This window comes from Callorhinchus milii, unplaced genomic scaffold (assembly GCF_018977255.1).
Source record: "Callorhinchus milii isolate IMCB2004 unplaced genomic scaffold, IMCB_Cmil_1.0 Scaffold19, whole genome shotgun sequence".
NCBI lineage: Eukaryota > Metazoa > Chordata > Chondrichthyes > Chimaeriformes > Callorhinchidae > Callorhinchus > Callorhinchus milii.
Window position 1 is genome coordinate 9,531,504 of NW_024704760.1, and position 20,249 is coordinate 9,551,752.

The 20,249-nt window shown below is 44.9% G+C and overlaps 1 protein-coding gene across 5 annotated transcripts in view; it reads left to right on the forward strand.

The window, feature by feature from the left end:
- The first annotated feature begins 202 nt into the window (after nt 1-202).
- LOC103179056 (zinc finger protein 76) overlaps nt 203-20,249 on the forward strand; it is a 35,094-nt gene continuing 15,047 nt past the window's right edge. For 2 of the 5 annotated variants that reach the window (XM_007894124.2, XM_042342120.1), the window contains exons 1-7: nt 203-353; nt 13,529-13,612; nt 16,120-16,204; nt 16,574-16,654; nt 17,671-17,751; nt 18,130-18,329; nt 18,882-18,956. In XM_007894124.2, coding sequence (XP_007892315.1) covers nt 16,132-16,204; nt 16,574-16,654; nt 17,671-17,751; nt 18,130-18,329; nt 18,882-18,956 — 510 coding nt within the window. In that variant the 5' untranslated portion in view covers nt 203-353; nt 13,529-13,612; nt 16,120-16,131. Of the gene's footprint in view, nt 354-5,008; nt 5,235-13,528; nt 13,675-16,119; nt 16,205-16,573; nt 16,655-17,670; nt 17,752-18,129; nt 18,330-18,881; nt 18,957-20,249 lie in introns of those variants that run through there. The other 3 variants (XM_007894129.2, XM_007894123.2, XM_042342119.1) reach the window with 3 other exon arrangements.

Below are 20,249 nucleotides of genomic sequence, written 5' to 3' on the forward strand. Positions count from 1 at the left end.
CACGCCCAAGTACCTAATGCGTGACGAGTGTGACGGTGTGTACACACGTTCCGGGGCTGCATGCTCGGCTCGGGGCCTTGGGGAGGTGCGAGGCCCAGGACGCTGAATATCACGCCCAAGTACCTAATGCGTGACGTGTGTAACGGTGAGTACACACGTTCCGGGGCAGCATGCTCGGCTCGGGGCCTCGGGGAGGTGCGGGGCCCGGGACGCTGAATGCGGCGAGGCGATCCAGCGGCGCGGAGCGGGCTCCGACTGCGTCATGCCGGGTCCGGGGCGGCGCGTTCCCGCCACAGCGCTTCCTGCACTGGTGCATGGCGGTCGCACGGAGGAATTGTTGGAAAAAAAAGCAGGTTAGTGAGGAGCCTCTGCCCCCCGCGGCCCAGCGCCAGGCCCCGGCTCCCCCGGCCCCCCGGCAGCGTCCAGCCCCGGGCGGCGGCCACACCCTCCCGCCGCCGGAGCCTCCACTCAAACCCGCGGCCTCTCAGGCCTACTCAGGGCTTTCTGCGGCCGCTCTCCCTCACCCCCCGCCCGCGGCGGCCTCTCGCCGCTCGGGCCCAGGGTGGCCCGCGGTGCCGGGGGGGATGTGCCTGAGGGATTTCCCGGGTTACGGACCGTTATTGGTCTCTATCGGGTCGGGAGGCTGCGGCCGGGGCTGTCCGCCCCCCATTAGATTCAGTGACTGGAGTTTACCCTGAGCCGCTTTTAATGGTTGTAACTAGAAATGCAGCCACACAGACACACACAGACAGAGACACACACACACACAGACAGAGACACACACACAGACAGACACACAGAGACACACACACACAGAGACACACACACAGACAGAGACACACACACAGAGACACACACAGAGACACACACACACAGACAGAGACACACACACAGAGACACACACACACAGAGACACACACACACAGAGACACACACACACAGAGACACACACACACAGAGACACAGACAGACAGACACACACACACCACACATACAGACACCAGACACACACACACACACAGACAGACAGACACACACACAGACACACACACAGACACCAGCCACACACACACCAATGGATCTGTGTCTCGGATGGACCTTTCAGTGACAACACTTAAAAGTGTCCGGTTTGAAGGGGAGCAAATGTTCTGTGTGGGGTCCGCGGTCAAGTAGCGATTACATAACTCCATCCACACTGCAGTTAAATGATCTCTGCGTTTGATGAGAGCGCCTTTCGTTTCCCGAGGACGCCTTCAAAGCGCTTCACCAGGATTCACTGTAAAGCACGGGGACTCCTGTGATTATTGTAGGAGAATTTATTGAAAGCTCTCTGTCACAGAATTGTACATGTCTTGAGAGAAGGAAACTTAATGAGTTGAAGGCTTCAGCAACTGCTGGACTGTACAGTGAACTGATAACTCGACCCTGTCTTAACTTGTCACTGCCACTTAAGTCATCGTGTTGTCAATATCCCGGCCTTATATATTTATACATATGCCTACTTCACACTCTGGATAACTTGTCACTGAGCTTGGAGTGTCAAGTTATCAGGAGTTTACTGTATTTCGGTTTAAGACAAGGGAAGGAATCAATGCAATTATGTGGTAATTGGAGTACCATAGCTTTTTACAAATTAGGAAAGATCAGCAGTTTCTAAGCCAAATAAAACTAATGTTGCATTCATGAATTGAAGAATTTGACAAAACCATTTTGATTTGAAATGAGAAATGGTTTAATAAATTTTAAAAAACTTAAGAAAATGTTTACTAAGAACTTTACAGCAATCTAACTAATCAATGTTTTCTCAAGTAAAATTAAACAGGACTGCAACAGCATTATTTTAGCAGTTGTGACTGAGTTGTAGGCAATCTGATACAGTCTGATTTGAGTTCTGACGAAAGGTCACAGACCTGGAACGTTAACTCATTTTCCTCTCCATGGATGCTGCCTGACCTGTTGCATGTTCCCAGCAACTTCTGTGTTTATACAATCTGATATAAGTGTGCTTTAAGAGCTTTGACACAAAGAATGTGTCAGTTAATGGTGCAGATGGGACGTCAGGAGGATGTCCCAAGGCGCTGGACAGACAGAATTACAGACCCGAGCTGAGGGTCGGGGAGGGTGGGGGGGAAGCAGGGAGATTGAAAGCACGGTCGAAGAGGAGGGTTTTCAGATGGGTCTTGAAGGTGGCAACGGAGGGGCCGAGGTGGTGGGACTGCAGGATGGAGTTCCAGAGGTTGGAGGCAGAGTGGCAGTAGGCCCACCCCCCAATAGTGGGGCGAGTGAAGCAGGGGATGTAAAGCAGGCCGGAGCCCTCTGAGCGGAGGGAGTGAGCAGGATGGTAGGGGGTTGGGAGGTTGCAGAGGTAGGGGGAAGCAGGACCATGGAGGACTTTGAAGGTGAGGACCAGGATCTTGAACTGCATCCTCTATGTGATGGGAAGCCAGTGGAGTTGGGCGAGGATGAGGTGACAGGGTCACGGAGTCTATTGCGGAAGAGGATACGGGCTGCAGAGTTCTGGATGATCTGCAGCCTTTGGAGGGAGCAGTTGGAGAGGCCGACAAACAATGTGTTTGCATAGTCGAGCCTTGATGTAATGAAGGCGTGTATGAGGGTTTTGGCCGCCTGCGGTGTGAGACAGTGGCGGAGTCGGGCGATGTTGCGGAGTTGGGGGAAGGCAGAGCAGGTCACGGCACAGATGTGGGGTAGAAAGGATAGTTGAGGGTCAAACAAGACCCCAAGGTTCCGGACTGGCTCAGTGAGGGGGAGTGAGCCCCATGGATGGTGATGCTGTCAGCGCCTGAGGTGAGGAGGCACTGACGGGAGCCAATCAGGAGAGCCTCGGACTTGTTGACGTTCAACTGTAGAAAGTCAGCTCTCATCCAGGACTTGATGTCCGACAGACCGAAGTGGAGGCGGTGTGAGAGTTACGATCTGAACCAGTCAAAAACAGCCGTGAAGGTTGAGGTGAGAGGAGAGGCGGTGAATGAGGATAGATTGGTTGACGGTGTCGAAAACAGCAGAGATGTCAATTAGGAAGGAGCGAAGCTGAGAAGCAACAACTCGTTCCAGGACCTTGGAGAGGAAGGGGAGGTCGGTGATGGGGCAGTAGTTTGGGAGTAGAGGAGGGTCCAGGGAGGGCTTTTTAAGGTTAGGAGTGATGACAACAGTTTTTAATGGGGTGGGAACAGCACCAGAAAACAGGGAGAGGTTAGTGATGTCAGTGAGTAGAGGGGCAAGGAGGTGGAGCAGGGAGGTAAAAAGTGGGGTAGGGATGGGGTCGAGGAAGCGGATGGTCGGTTTCATATGTGTTGTGATGAGAGAGAGGAGGGAGAGACAGGTTCAAAGGTGTGGAGGGAGGGATGGGTAGGGTCTGGGGTGGGCGAAGGAGATGGGGAGGGTGTAGCAGATGCAGTGGCAGTAGCAGCTGAGCAGTTCCCTCGACTTTGGGTTCGAGGAAGTCCAGCATTGCCTCGCAGTGGGCATTTGAGGTGAGGATGAGTAAGGTGTGAGAGGGTGGGCGGAGGAGCCGGTTCGTGAAGAGGAGCCTGGGTTTGTCCTTGGCCTCCAAGATTATCTTGGGAGTAGAATGACGATTTAGCGGAGGCGAGGGTGGAGCAGTAGAATTTGATATGGTCCAGCCAGATCTGCTGATGGACCATTAAGTTTGATTTAAGCCAGGTGCGCTCAGTGGAACGCGCCTGTGCTTTAAGGGAAGTGGCTGGTGTACCATGGTGACTTATGTGAATAGGAGACGGTTCGGGAGGAGAGGGGAGCAAGGGAATCGAGAGGGAGGAGAGGGAGCTGTGGAGAAGAGTGATCGAGGAGGCTAGGGCATTGCGGAGGGGAAGGAGCTCAAAGGCGGCCAAGAGGGAGGGGGGGAGATTTTTTTTCCAAAATGCAGTGCTTGTTTACCAAACGGCAGCTGCTCGCATATACTTGATGAGAAAATGATGCAATACACAAGGACCAAAAGAGAGAGGGAGGGAGACGAGACTATTAAATGAGCAAGTGGAGAAGAAACAGACTTGCTAATTACTATCAGGGAGGGAATGGTAAGGTTTCTGATTTAAATTCACTGTGAATGGATTACGTACAGGCTACTTAATGCTTCCATGGAGCTTGAGAAGAAATTGTTCAGCTTTTTAGACTGAAACACTATTTACACAGAATCAAAGATTAAAGGTAAAAATATTTAAAAAAATAAGGCATTATCTATCCATCTTATAAGAGTCTTGACACTTCCTGGAATTTCATCACAGAAAAATGCAACAGCTGCAAAATTCGATCCTTACTGTCATGCTACAAGAAAATGGTCCTGTTTAAACTGTGGAACCACAGAAACATAGCTAGCCTCCTCTTGGCTCAAATGAAGATGCCCCAAAATACTACCATGCTGCATTTACAAAACCAAGAATAACTAGTGATTCTTGTGTGTGCATGACATTTAAAGAAGTAGATCTTGCTATCTTTTAAAATATTTTAAGTACTCTTAATTTCATTTAAGTAATAATAACCCTTGCATTTGATATAACTCCTTATCACATCATCTCTCAAAACGCTTCACGGGATATACGGTAAAGTAGATTGAACATCAGTGGACCTGGAATCACAGCTGGAGGAGAAGTATATTTGGGTGTCGTCCGCATACAATTGATTATTTAATTTGCACCGTATTTTTTGGTCTGACACATGCAGAATCCTATCGCTATGCATAAGAGTATCAAACCAAACAGAGTTTCATATTTACCACCCACGTGTGGAAATTCATGTGCTTGGAATGGAATGCGCACTCTGACTGGAGGGATGCACTGTGCTTATCAAATTCCAGAGACTATTAGGCATAAGTTGGCAAGAGCCAAAGCTTTGGGACCCCCGAGTGTGTGTTGAGTGACTGGAGTTTTAACCAGCTAAAACCGCATTGTTTGCCATTGAAAGCACTGTCTGGCAAGCTCCCAATTGCTTGTCCAGCGAGGACCACTCTACTTATTGGAGCTTTGGTTTGCAGGGTCAACAGGAGCTGAGTGGAAAGAATCCCTGCTCTAGTGGCTGTCATCTGCCCCTCCAAGTTCTATTGATGAGCCAGGCTGAATGGCCTGTCGTCAGCAATGTCTGCGGATCTGCCTGGCTCAGGAACAGGACTACCGAGACTGGTTGACTTGATTCTGACCTTCTGTTGCCAAGCATGTCACCTTAGCTTTACTGGTCTTGTCAAAGTATATCTGTCCTTTGAGGTGAGTGTTTCAGCATGGCATGACACATTGAACACTGAAAATCTCCGTTCAAGCCTTCCTCCAATATTACTGAACATTGATGCTGAATTTATTTTAATTTTTAGAATATCCTTGTATTTTTTTCACAAAAGATGAACTTTCATTGCATTAAATGTACCACGTGAAACAGCAGTATTGTGACTTGTGATTTGTTAATTTGTGCAGACTGCTGAGTTTTTGACTCAGTTGGGAGAAACTCCTATCTCTTTGTATATATAGCTGGGATCTTTCATGTCCACCAGAACAGGCAAACTGTGTGTGCATTGTTGTGTATTAACAGGGTCTTGATTTAAAGTCTCATCTGAAAGATAGCAACAACACCCGAGCACCCGAGCTGGTGGTTGCAATCAGGAGGGTTGGAGGGTGGGGAGGGTAGGGGTAGAATAGTGACCAAAGGCATTGTCGAAGAGACGGGTCTTGAAGGAGGCAAAGGAGGTCCACCTCCAACAATGAAACAACAACTTGCACTTATATTGAGCCCTCTATGCAGGGTAGCGTCTCAGAACGCCTAACAGTGGTGGAGCCTGACTGAGCTGTAGGGGAGGGTGAGGTGGCCGAAAGCAAGGTCGAAGAGCAAAATTTTCAGGGGGAAACTTGAAAGAGGGAAGAGGGGGCAAGGCGGAGGGGTTGAGGGAGAGTGTTCCAGAATTTTGGGGTGTAGTGGGTGAAAGCGCGACTTCTGATATTGGGGCAGAGGTTGGGAGGGACGAGCAGGAGGCCGGTGCCAGTTGAGCAGAGGCGCTGGGTGATGGATTGGGGAGTGAGGAGGTAGGGAGGTGCCAGAGAGTGAAGTGGTTTAAACAGAAGTGTGAGGATCTTGAAGTCGATCTGTTTGGTGATGGGGAGCCAGTGGAGCCTGGCCAGAACTAGTGAGGTGTGGGTAAGGAGTTTGGTCCAGGTTAGTATGCGTTTTGAATGAGCTGGATCTTGTGAATGGTGGAGCTGGGGAGACCGGCGAGGAGTGCGTTGGAGTAATCCAAGCGGGAGGTGAGAAATGCATGCACTAGAGTTTCCGCTGCTTTCAGGTCCGCTGCTACGGTCAGAGGCGGGCAATGTGACAGATGTGGAAGAAGGCGGCCCTGGTCAGGGACCGGATGTGAGGGAGGAAGGACAGCTGGGGGTTGAACCGGACGCCTAGATTGCGCACTAGTTCGGTAAGTCTCAGGGAGAGTCCAAGGAGGTTGAGAAGTTTAGATCCGCAGGAGTGAAGACGTTGACGGGAGCCCAGGAGTATGGCTTCCATCTTGTCCATATTCAGCAGCAGGAAGTTTACACTCATCCAGGCCTTGATGTCTGCCAGACAAGCTGATAGAACATCGGAGGGACCTGGAGTTGGTGCTGGAGGAGGCAAAGTAGATTCATGTGTCATCCGCTTACATGTGGAAGTTTACCCCGTGTCTGTGGATGACATCACCCAGAGGGAGCGTATAGATAAGGAAAAGAAGAGGGCTAAGGATGGAGCCCTGGGGTACCCCGCAGGTAACCAGACGGGGGCGGCAGGAGAAACCATTTGCTGAGATGAAGTGGAGGCACCCACCCCAGCACTGCATTGGATGTCAGCCTAGACTGAGCTCAAAGTGCTGGTGTGAGATGTGTTGCTTAAATGCACAATTTTATGACTCGCAGGGAAGCGTGCAACCAACTAACCCAGGCTGAACTAATGAACGCTTAAATTGAATTTGAAACTGAATCGATGCAAATGGTTGCATTATAACACAATTTATACTGCAGCTGGTTCCAAATAAACTTTCAATAAAAAAAAGTAAAGCTTTAATAATTTCTGGGCATGTATAGAGAGCTGGCATATATATATATATATAATATGTGTGTATATATATAAATGTTGCTATTTAATAGCTCTTTGGCACGTATAGCAAATGCTCTGCATAGACATGTGCGCTAATATACTTGGTGACCTGAATATCCCTTTTAATGGGAAGGCAACTTAAGCGCAAATTCCATTAGTGTGTAAGATCCTTTTTATCTTAAAATTTTAATGCAGAATTCTGGAAACTGCATTGGAATCAGATGTATCAAAATAGCCTTTGAGTGACTTTCCCTCATTTGGTTCCCTTCCCCAATCCATTTCTGAAGTACACTTGGTGCATCTCCAAACCAATTCAGCTGAGAGTATTCTGTGCAGGGATATTGTATTGAAACAGTATGTGTGTGTGCCACTGGGCTGACCTAGTATTGAGCCATTTATCATTAAATCAACTTATCTAATTTAGAGGTTTGTGGGAAAGAGACTTCACCTGGGTCTAGATTTACTCAATTTTATTAGCAGTGCAAAGCATACAGAAGTTAGCAAATTGTTGTCTTAACTTCAGTCTTAACTTCGAAGATTGTTCTACAGTTCTTAAAATAAGTTAAAGAAAACCAGCTTCAAAATTAAGACTATTTTAAAATTTATCAAATTCGAAACGCACTGAAATGCTTAAGAAACTTAAGTAAATTTAGACCCAAGTGGAATTTCTATTCTTGCATGTGTGAGCTAAATTCCGCCCCTGTAAGTAATGTTTGCGCTTGTAAATAATACTTCCATTTGTTAAAGCAGTTTTCGTGTTAGGGGATGTCTCAAAGCACTTCACAGGATTTATTGTTTAGTGTGTCTGTTTTCTAGATCACAGCAGCAAATTTGCACATTGCAATATCCACAAGTGCAATTGTAACATACTGTCATTGGAGTTTGGAGTTTCAATGGGTATTGCTTCACAGGTCTTTTTGGTCAGGTGGGTATCTGACACATAAGGAAAACCATCACTGTGCTTATGAGTATTTAAAACAAAGTCTCACGCATCTCACCTACACATGGAAATTCCAAAGATATTTCTTGCAATGGAATGAGCACTCGCCTTGGAAGGACACATCCTGCTTATCTAATTCCGGAAAGTATTAGGCATAGGTTGGCAAGAGTCAAGGGTTGAGGACCCGATAGTATGCATTGTGGTACTGCTGGAGTCTAACCAGCTAAAACCGCATAGTTTGCGATTGAGAGCACTGCCTGACCAGCTTTCCTGTTGCTTGCCCAGTTTCGACCACCCTGCGCTTTAGGGATTTGGCTTGCAGGGTTAATAATAATAATAATCCTTGCATTTGGATATAGCCCCTGATCACGTCTTCGAGACGTCTCAAATCTCTTCACAGAATATACTATAAAGTGAATTGACTGTATATTTTGTGGGCGAAATGCGGCAGCCAATTGTGCACAGCAGTGTCCCATGAATATTTGTAGATTGAGTGACCAATTTATTCTTTATTTTTTGAAGGAATTATTACCTCCGGAAAAGCGATCCGTCAATCGACTAACAACCAGGTTCCTACTTACTGCTAGGTAAACAGAGGCATGTGGAGTAAGGAAGCTTGCCAGTGTTTTGCGCTGCCGGGAATCAAACCCAGGTCTCTCGCTTGCGCGGCAAGTGCTCTAACCACTGAGCTACTGGTCAACCCCTTAAAGTCCTGCGATGAGCCAGGCTGGCTGTACTGTCATCAGCAGTACTGGAATACTGTTGACGAGCCTGGCTCAGGAACCAGACTACCGAGGCCACCACATAGGGTTGGCTTGATTCTGACAATCCGTTGCCAAACATGTCACCTTGGAGCCAGTTCAGCTCCAAGGAGACCCAGCTTCCCTTCCTCCCTTCCCTTCCTCCACCCCTCCCAGGAGGATAGTCACTAGTTGGTCATTTGACAGGCTACAAGCAAAGATTGGCGACCTCACTACGTGGATGGTAGGTACCAGGAAATCCCTGCAAGCTTCCTGGTGGGCAACGCAGCATGGCATGAAATGCGTGACAGTATAGCCACCATCTTCCTGTCTGCAGTTTGGATACACAGTCCTTCTCATTGAGTGAGCTTCCACCAGTTGGAGGCGTGGAGCTTCAGCAGCAGCTGCTTGCCTTCCTGCAGGCCAATTAAGGTGGATTCCAGGCGCTGGATGTCAGAACATCTGTTCACAAACTCGGATACCAGGTAACGCCTTCTAGCAGCTGTTACTTCAAGCCTCAGAGATTCCTCATCAGCTATCCGACAGACATCTGCCTTCAATGTGGTGGGAGGACCTTTACAGCACAGCTTGTGACATGCCAGTCACCCTGATGTTCTCGAAGTCCAAGTCCAATGCCGTGTACCAGGCTTACATAGCATCAGCTGCTTAATCCAGGTACTCATGTGAGGGCCTTTAGCAAACAGACATGCCTGCTGTGAAGCCGACTCTACCTCCAGGGTGGTTAGCGACTGGAGCTCTCCCTCTTTGCAGCTGCTTTGTGTGTTAGCGACAAACTCCCACCTCACTTTTGATCCTTCACAATAGTTTGCTATTTTGTCAGTTTGTGCCTCCTGACTGCTCTCGCTTTGTTGCTGTGGTAAAGTGCTAAGGAAAGGCTGGGTGCATGGTTAACAGAGGGGTGGAACATCTGACGGAGAAGCTTTCAAATACCGCCTGGTGAATGGTTTAAAACTTTAGATCATTCAATCCCCTTAGCCAGTGCGCCCCAGTGACACTAGGGTATGGAGAGTATGGAAAGAAAATTTAAGGCAAAACAAAAACTTCAATTTCAAAGTGCTTCACAGGTAATTACTGTGAAGTATAGTAACACTATTTGTAAGGAAACCAGGTAGCCAATTTGCCCACAGACAGCTCCCACCAACAATCGTGTAATGAATGATCCCTTTGGGGGATTATTGGTCGGAACTGTGTCACAGGATCTTTAATAGTGAACACAGAATACCGTATATTTCCTTAGAACTTGCAGCACACTTGTGTGTTTGGGTGAAATTGCTTCCAAGCTGGGACATAATTTCTTCAACGATAGAGATACCGGCAGTAACAACACAGTGTTAACTGTTTTACACTTAATTTGCCATACAATTCAACATCTGATCTTTAACTCATAATTCTGATCCAACTAACCGAATCTATTGTATTAAATCATTTTACGCTCACCTAGAGGTCGGGCTTTACACATTTGAAAAATATTTTGTGCTCATCAAATGAGACAGTCAAGGAGAATATATTTTTGTTTGGTCTCTTTGAGTGACTAATATGGAGAAAGTTAAGTGGGGGCAAAAAGAAGTAAATCAAAAACAATCATGTACATTGTCTTCCATTTGTGACAATATGAACAGTGAATTTAGACCATATTAAATACACATCATCCACACCATTCAACACTGTTGTTCCAAAAAACGGGATTGCAGCAGTGGGAAAACAATGCTGGCCTTTTACTCAGCAATTTTATTTGAAAGTTGCACAAGAAAAGTGGGGCATGAGCAAAGGTCTTTCAACTCACTGAGCCTCAGCCCACTGGTACAGCAACTCCCACTGAGGCATTGAATTGTGTTTGAAATAACTAAGTGTGTTATTGTGTTATATATTGCATTGTGTGTACATTGAAAGTAGAATGCAAGTCCCTTTCTAAGTGCACAGACATGATGGCCGAATTACCCCTTCCTTGTGTGTCTCCATTTCTCTAGTTCAGTTCACTGTATCCCATTTTTCCCCCCTTTGTGTAGTATTTACATTTACTGGTATTAAATTTAATTTGTCCAATTGCATAACAATTTTAAATCTTTTTATATACTTCATCCTGTGTACCATTGTTTGAGTATGAGGGTTGGGGGGGAGAATTGAACCCTCCCCAATATCTATTGGAAAGTTTAGCAAAAATTAACTTTGTTATAGGCTGAGCCTGTGCAGCTGCAGGGAGACAGGCATTGCTTATCGTTCACACTCATAACGAGTGTCTCCTTTTAGACACGGTATCACATTTTACTGAACTTGAAAGGGTTAAAGACTGAGTGGATAATTGGGACTTCGACCGAGAACCTACCATTCTGTTGACTGACTGAGCTACCCAGGCTGCTAACCTTAAATGTTTTAAATAATAATAATAATCCTTGCATTTGATATAGCGCCTTATCATGCCATTCAGACGTCCCAAAATGCTTCACAGAATATACGGTAAAGTGAGTTGACTGTATGCTTTGTGGGAGAAACGCCCACAAAAGGGATGTTAGAGGATCATTGATGCAGTGAACAAAGTGAGTGTTTTTCCATTGTTACCGACCTTTTGAATACCATTCATTCAGATGTGATGATCCAATATAAGCACATTTTCAGATTTACCGCTGTGTTGCTGGACTGACCCACCACCATATTGATGTATAAATATTTACCTTATCAGAGTTGTTGTTCTGAATAAATAATAATAATAATCCTTGCATTTGATGTAGCACTTTTCACGTCTTCTAGATGTCTCAAAGCGCTTCACATAATATACTGTAAAGTGAGCTGACTGTATATTTGTGGGCGAAACGAGAGAGCCTCTGCACCAATTGATTTTGACTCACTGGATTATTGAAGCAGTTTTTTTAAAAAAAACTTTGTTTAGAGAGCACTAATCTCTTATGGAATTATTGAAAATGATTGTTGAGCTGCATTTATCAGTAGTCAAAAGTATTGAGTTTTAATCAGTGGTGATGAAGGTAACAAACCTTGTTGCGGGGGCTCCCAGTAGAGTACTGTGTGCTGTAGGCACAGAAGTAATTTGCAAAATCTCTTTGTCCTTGGGATTATGAACAGGTTCTAGGAAACAGTTTTTTTTCCAATTAAATTACCTCTTCCCAGTTACGTCTGAAGTCATATCAGACGCACAGAATAGTTTAATAACAGATGGATTGCTCACCTCCTCAAGTCACAGGCGAGGCATTGTCTACTACGGTAATGTTGAATGCATTTCTGATACTCTCTCAAGGTGGTTATTTCCCTCTTTTTTAAATGATGCTTACAATAATTCTGAAAGTATTTAAGACAAGACAATGATTTGGTATCCCTTTTGCAAGTGGGCAGCTCAGAATTTTGAGTAACAGGTGCTTGTTTTATAACTTCCAGTTCCTATCTCCGTAGACTACATGTTCAGAAATGTTAGTATTTTACACTAAAAAAATCCCTTGGTATTTTGAAATGTTTTCCATTTGAAGTCATGTGAGCCATGTGTGCTGGACTTTCAGTAACCAGCGATGACTATGCTGTTCTGTTGTCAAAAGGTAGGGGATATGAAAGTGTGGCCTGATGGTGGAGTCTCTGTGAATTGCTTCCTTCCTGCCGATTGCAAACAGCGGTGTCCCACAAACTGTCGTGGATTGAGTGACCAAATTAGTTTTTTTTTAGAGGTTATTACCCTAGAAAGCCATCCGTTAATCGACTAACAACAGGGTTCCTGTTTACTGCTAAGTAATCAGGTATGTGGAGTAAAGGGACTTACCTAAAGTTTTGCCCCGCCCGGGAATCAAACCTGGATCCTCTCGCTTGCAAGGCAAGCGCACTAACCTCTATGCTACGGGACTCTTCAAAAGATTCACTAAAAATGTAGTTACCGTGTGTTTTGTGAGTGAACGCGGCAGCCGATTTGGGTACAAATAGCTGTTGAGCGAGCGAGTGATTTTATCTGGGGAATGTTACAGTAACACGAGAGGAGATAACCAGCCTACATTGTTGTCCTTTCTGTATTGTTCATGCTCTGGTCATTGCTTTACCCTCAGTTAGAAGGCACCAAATGATGAAAGCAGGGTTCCATGTGGGTGAGGGATGTCTGAGAAGAGGTATATAAAATGTTCAATAGGATTGAGAAAATAAATCCAGAACAACATTCCAGATATGCCAAAGCAGCAGAGCAAGAAGCTATAGGTTAAGAAATGTGAAGCACAATTTTAGTAACGGAAAGTATTTCTTTACATGGAGGGTAATTAACAGCTGAAACAGATGACCAGGAAGGTAATTGAGGGCAGGCACTGTCGTTTAAAAATCTGCTTAATGGTGTAATGAGAAGGCACTGAGGTATTCTGGGATCATGAAGTCAAATAATCAGAAAGGCCTTCATCATCTGAACTTGTCAAACCAGAAATATTATGTAGCGTGAAACCAGTATGGAGCAAGTTAGCACTAGAGAGATATGGTTGGACCTCATATGATGAACTTGAAGCTCGCTTTGTGGAGGTAGAAGTTCCTGCAGTGGCGGAATTGACAACAGAACTGGGCTAATTAATATTGCAATAGTGCCAACCGAATATTAAGACTTTGTCAGAGTTTTATAGGCGCTTATTTTATTGCTTTCCATGTTATATTTGTGATGTACAATTTTCACATATTTTTAAATGTTCCTGTGTTCCAATATTAAAAGATCGAGACTTCCTTTCTGGGGGATTTTTAGTATACTTTGTGCTTGCTAATTTCAATGTATGTTTTTTTTTTGCAGGATTGATTGCAGCAAAGAGAACTCAAAGGTTGAGGTGAATTTGGATGTAAGCATCTGGATCGTGGACCTGTTATATGTGACAATGTAATTATGAGGAACTTTTGTTTTTTGAAAAAACAATTTCAATAAGGTTTCATAATTTGAAGGTGTGTTTTAAATGGAATTAGCTTTTTTCTATTGTAATTTTTGATTTGAAAGTGGACCAATAATGTTGCCGTTTTATGCTTAAGTTCGATTTTAAGATCTTCTCACTCGCTTTCAACGATGCCCCCACTCCACCACCTGCTGCCACCGCTTGGCTGGCTTTGGCCTCCTGTTTTCCCTTGTCCTCTCCGCTCTACCGGAGCTTTGCCTTCAGCCACTACGCCCCAAAACTCTGGAACTCTCTCCCTCAATCTCTCCACCTTGCCCCCTCCCTCCTTCAGATCCCACCTAAAGACTTTTCTTTTTGATCGGTCACCTCCCCCTTCCCTCTCCCCCTGGCTCAGTGTCAGACTCCACCTCTGTCAAGTGCTCCAGGACAATAATCCCTGTTGTTGTAATAATAAGTATATTTTACTGAATTCTGTGAGGAACAGGATTTTAAATTTAACTCCTAGGTTAAAATACTTGGTGTCCTGTTTGATTAGTCAACATTACTTCAAGTGAAACACCATTATTACATATTACGCCTTCAGTGGGGCTCCTCTGCTGGGCAGGAATGGTATTTCAGTTAATCTCGGCTCCTCTTAAACCGGACAAAACGTCCGTCCCAGACTTCTGGCTTCCATTGTATTGAGATGTGTAGTTATAAAATTATTAAAGCATCCTTGGATTTTAATAATTCATTTCTCAGAATTGTGATATTACAGATTTCATATTAATTAAAAATCCAGAAGAAATATCTTGATCAAGGAATGGTGGTGCTCAGTAGTAGGTACTTAACCCCTACACAGGTGTTTCTCAACTGATTCCTTGTGCTCATTGCAAAAGGAATGGGTAAATAGGTTACTGCAGATTTTAACCCTATGATCCAAGAACATTCTGTTCACATGTATTTCTTGTCCCCATCTCCAACCTCCCCTTCCTCTCCAAGAACCTGGAACAAGTTGTTGCTTCTCAGCTTCGCTCCTTCCTCTTCCGCTACTCCCTTCTTGAACCCCTCCCATTGGGCTTTCGTGCCACCCACAGCATAGAAACTGCCCTGGTCAAAATGACAAATGACTTTCTGTCGATCTGCGACCAGGACTCCCTCTGACTCCTCGTTCTACTTGATTTCTCTGCTGTTTTCGACACAGTCGACCACTCTATCTTCATCCACTGCCTCTCCTCTCACCTCAAACTCCACGCCGCTGTCCTTGATTGGTTCAGATCGTACCTCTAACACCACCTGCACTTCATCTCCTCAAAAGGCTTCTCCTCTAGCCCCCGCACCGGCTCGTGCGGTATTCCTCAGGGTTCTGTCCTTGGTCCCCTCCTCCTCAATATCTATATGCTCCCTTTTGGTGGCATAATCTGCAGACATGGGGTCAACTCCACGTGTGTGCAGATGACACCCAACTCTACCTCTCTGCCTCCACCCTTGACTCCAGGACCACTGCAGTCTTGATAGAATGTCTGTCGGACATCAAGTCCTGGATGAGAGCTAACTTTCTTCCGTTGAACGTTAACAAGACTGAGGTTCTCCTGATTGGCTCCCGTCAGTGCCTCCTCATCTCAGGCGCTGACAGCATCACCATCCATGGGGCTCACTCCCCCTCACTGAGCCAGTCCGGAACCTTGGGGTCTTGTTTGACCCTCAACTATCGTTTCTACCCCACATCTGCGCCATGACCCGCTCTGCCTTCCCCCAACTCCGCAACATCGCCCGACTCCGCCACTGTCTCACACTGCAGGCGGCCAAAACCCTCATACACGCCTTCATTACATCAAGGCTCAAATATGCAAACTCATTGCTCGTCGGCCTCCCCAACTCCTCCCTCCACAGGCTGCAGATCATCCAGAACTCTGCAGCCCGTGTCCTCTCTCACACCAGGCTCCGGGACCCTATCACCCGCATCCTCGCCCAACTCCACTGGCTTCCCATCACACAGAGGATACAGTTCAAGATCCTGAACCTCACCTTCAAAGCCCTCCATGGTCTTGCTCTCCCTACCTCTGCGACCTCCTAACCCCCTATCATCTTGCTCGCTCCCTCCACTCAGCGGGCTCCGGCATGCTTCACGTCCCCCGTCTCGCTCACCCCACTATTGGTGGGCGGGACTTCCACCTCTCTGTGCCCACCCTCTGGAACTCCATCCCACATTCCCTCCGTCTCGCCCCCTCCCTCGCCACCTTGAAGACCTACCTCAAGACCCTCCTCTTCAACCGTGCTTTCGATCTCCCTGCTTCCCCCCCCTGCCCTCCACCCTCCCCCAAAACCCTCAGCTCGGATCCATAACTCTGTCTGTCCAGCGCTTTGGGATGTCCTCCCGACGTGAAAAGCGCTATACAAATGTAATTTTGTTGTTGTTTGTTATCACGTTAGATATATTGTTTGTGTACTCGCTAACATGTTATAGAGAGTTCATGTTCAACAGTTAATTGATGCCAGTGCTTTATAATTGTTTCAGATACACTAAACAATGGAAAGTCTGAGCCTACAGGCAGTGACCCTTACAGATGGCTCGACAGCCTACATTCAGCACACACTGAAAGGTGAGGACCCAGTCATGAATGAGTATTTCAATCAGAAAAGGGATGGTTTGTTGGCCGAACATGGGGGTGATTGTTATGTGCAAGTATGATTTTAAAAAAAATACAGTGGCCCCAGTCATGGTCACAGCCCTCTTTAAGGAGCCAGACTTACTTAATGCCAGAAGGCATGACCTCGTATCAGGGCTGTTATACTAACTTTGTAGAAACGGCTATCAAACCAAATTCTTACAAACATTTATCCTATTAATTGTTGTAGTGGTACTAGAATCATGTTTAGTGCTTATAGTGAAAATGTTAAGATTTTCCTTATTTCCCTCATTGTGTTCCCCAGACAATCTGCTTTATTGATTTCTGAATATGTCCTGACAGATGCAAAGTTGGTTGAAGGGCAGACTATTCATCTGGAAGATGGTACGACAGCCTACATCCAACAAGTCACAGTGCAAAAAGGTAAACACATGGTAAATACAGACAAATTTACACAAGTGTGCTTGCCTCTAAGGGGTTTGTGGGAATTAGTCCGATATATTGCTGCAAGGTAAACCTTTCTATGTTTTTTATTAAGGAAAAGTAACTTTATTAGCTCTGTGCAATTGGACATGATATAGGAAGTCTAAACTCAATATTCTGCTGCACAGAAACTCTGTGCAATTAGTTCACAAAAGGATTAACAACTATCTTATTTAGTTTAACCAAGTAAGCTATATTTGATGCACTGCAGATAGACCTCTAAAATCCTGTCCTTAGTGGAAATCCACGATAGAATTATTCAGCTGTCCTGTGGTTTGATGCTGCTCCATCGTGCTTTGTAGATTATAATAAACAGCCATGAAGAAAATAACAATTTTATTTGGGAGACTGTTAGCCATTACACTGGGAGAAACTCCCTTTTCTTTTTGAGTAGTGCCATGAGATCTTTAACATCCACTGTACAAACACTGTACAATCCTAGCTGTACAAACAGTGATAAGGCATAGATGGGACCTTGGTTTACCATCTTATCCGAAGTGTGGCACACCTGACAATGCATTATGCCCCCAACATTGCATTGGAGTGTCAGCCTAGACTACAGACTCAAAAGTTCTGATGTGAGGCTTCAACCAACAACCTTTTGTCTCTGCCGAGAGTGCTAGCAACTTAACTAGGTTGTCATAAGCTTCGTTAAGGTTTTCTTAGTAATGGAAAAGATGTTTCCCTTTAGATCAGAGGAGGTAGTGAGGTTGAGCAGAATCACCAGAGGAATAAGCATTAAGAGTGGAGCCATTAATGATAAAAGATGGTAGCAATTAGTTATTTTTGTGAGAGTTGAGGAGTGAAAGAAACCAGATTATCATTAGCTCCATCAAATTATGCAGAGATTAAAAGATATCCAACATGGAATTCTGCAATTTGCAATCTTGTAATTTTTTTAATCTGCATGTTTTGCACAATGCATCTAAAGGCTTCTAATGCATTTAAATCTGCAGGTGACTCTCTGCCTTTTGAAGACGGTCAGGCAGTACAGCTTGAGGATGGCAGCACTGCTTACATTCATCACACCCAGAAAGGTACCCTGTGCTCCCCTCTAATAACAGGCTGACTCTGATTAACATGTAACAGAATGTCAGACATCAACTGTGTAATGATCGGATGAGAGAACTAATGCAATCACTAGGCTTATGCAATGAGTCTGTCTCTACTTAAGTAAATATACAGTGCCTTAATGCAAGTACTTTGTATGAAGATTTTAAAAGCCTATAAATATTTGGTTATTTCATATTAACGTATTGTTGATATATTTTGCTGAGTTGGAACTGGTTAAAGATTATAGGCTAGTCATGTGCTCCACATGGTATGGTAGAATATTGTCACTGTATGTAACTATCCTCAGAGGTAGGCAGCCTTTAAATTACTTTGACACCTATTGACCTAATCTGTTCTCTCAGATGAATTTGACCCAGATGCAGTACAAGCTGTGCAATTGGAGGATGGTACAACAGCTTATATCCACCACCCAGTTTCGATGCAGGGTTCCAACACTATCCTAGCTGTACAAACAGAGGCGGGTTTGGAGACGCTACAAGCAGCAACAGATGGCACAGTTGCTCACGAGACTATTGGTGCTCTTGAGCATTATGCCAATAAGGTAAGCTTGGGGCAATGTAATCTTGCTTGTGTGTTGATAATCGATCATGTAATCCCAATCTGGACATGTTCAGCTGCACTCTTGTCTGGAAGATTTACGTAATATACGTTATATAAAAACCCCACAGAAGGTAGAACCTGCACTTTGACAATAAAAATATAGCCCATTAGCTTCCTGTCGATCTTTTTGAATTTGCTGAATCAATTGAGAAGGTAGCAGTTGAGTTTCTAAAGCTATGAGAATTTAATGAAAGGCCAGTCCCAATAATATAGTTTACATTTGAATCCAACAACAACAAATTACATTTGGATAGCGCCTTTCATGTCAGGAGGACATCCCGAAACACCATATAGTCAGAGATTTTGAAGCGGTGCAGGACAGGGAGGATAGGGGTAGGAAATTGGCCAAAGGCGCGGTCAAAGAGAAGGATCTTGAGACATGCCTTGAAGGATGCAAGAGAGCACTTTGATATAATTTGACATTAGAGGCCCAATGGCAAATACAAGAATTATTACTATACTATACAATAATTGTGCTCACTTCTCTTTCTAGGTATCTGAAGAAGATGAAGGTGTCAGCAGTACCACTGGATTACCCTCAGATATGAACAAAGATAAACCTATGCAGGTATGATCTGACTTCAGTGCTGATTACTCAAAGAGTAATGTTTGCACCAATGTAGGATTGATATCAAGGCTCCATCAGTGTAAAAGGTGAGCCGTAAGGGACTGTAGTCTCTTCCATAAACCTGAAATGCTCCAGAGTTTGCTTCATTTTATGACAATTTAATAAATTATAAACAGTGTGTGTGTAGTAACATAGGAATGTACATAAAGGTATAATTCCTCTTGAATTTCTGACTCAATCTGTGACCACTGCCTCTCTAGGTAGTTTATTCCACATGTTTACCACTCTATAAAAAGTATTTACGTTTGATTACCTTCCTTCTTCTGAGCATGAGTCCTTGTTCTAGATTTGGTGAACATGCTAAACATTAGGGTTCAGTTTATCAATACCTTTAGGATCTTGAATATTTCAATAAAATGTTACCTGAGTTTCTCTTTTGCATGAACATTCCTGGCTTCTGTAGCCTCTATTTGTAACTCAATCTAGCTGCCATTCACTGCGCCCTCTCAAATGTCAAGATCCCCTTTGCTGTAGGGGAGACAGTTAGACACTGAAAGAGACTCCCTGATCTCTTGCAAAATGTTAATGCTTTTATACAAATGTTACAGGCATTAAAAAGTGTTCTGACTTTTGAAAAGTCAGCTTCTAACTAGCAGTTTCTGCTCTGTTTTTCCAATCGCTCTGACAGCATTGTAGCTTTGGTGTCATAAATGCAGGGATTATTATAAACTTTCATTTTAAATATCACAAATCCCTGCCTTGATCTGCTCGAGTCTCTGCTCCAATTTTGGAATGGTGCACGTCACGGAGAGCGCGGGGACAGCCTGCACAGTTCTCCACAGATTTGTGGGTTACTGACCACCAGCAGTGTCTCAGTGATGGGGAGCAGAAAGCCTTCCCAACCTTCTCTGGTCTGTCCAAGCTCAGGCACCTGAGCGAAGCCACCAGATGTGAATATGGAGTCCTGTAGCTCGGTGGTTAGAGCACTCGCCTCGCAAGCAAGAGACCTGGCTTCGATTCCCAGTAGAGCAAAATGTTGAGCAAGTTTCCTCACTTCACACACCTCTGTTTAACTAGCAGTAAGTAGGAACCCGGTTGTTAGTCAATTGGCAGATCACTTTTCCGGAGGTAATCATTCCTCCAAGAAAAATAAATAATTTGGTCACTCAATCTACGACTGTTTGTGGGACATTGCTGTGTTCAATTGGCTTCCGCGTTTCACTCACAAAATATACGGTCAATTCACTTTACAGTATGTTCTGTGAAGCGATGTGGGACGTCTTGAAGGCGTGA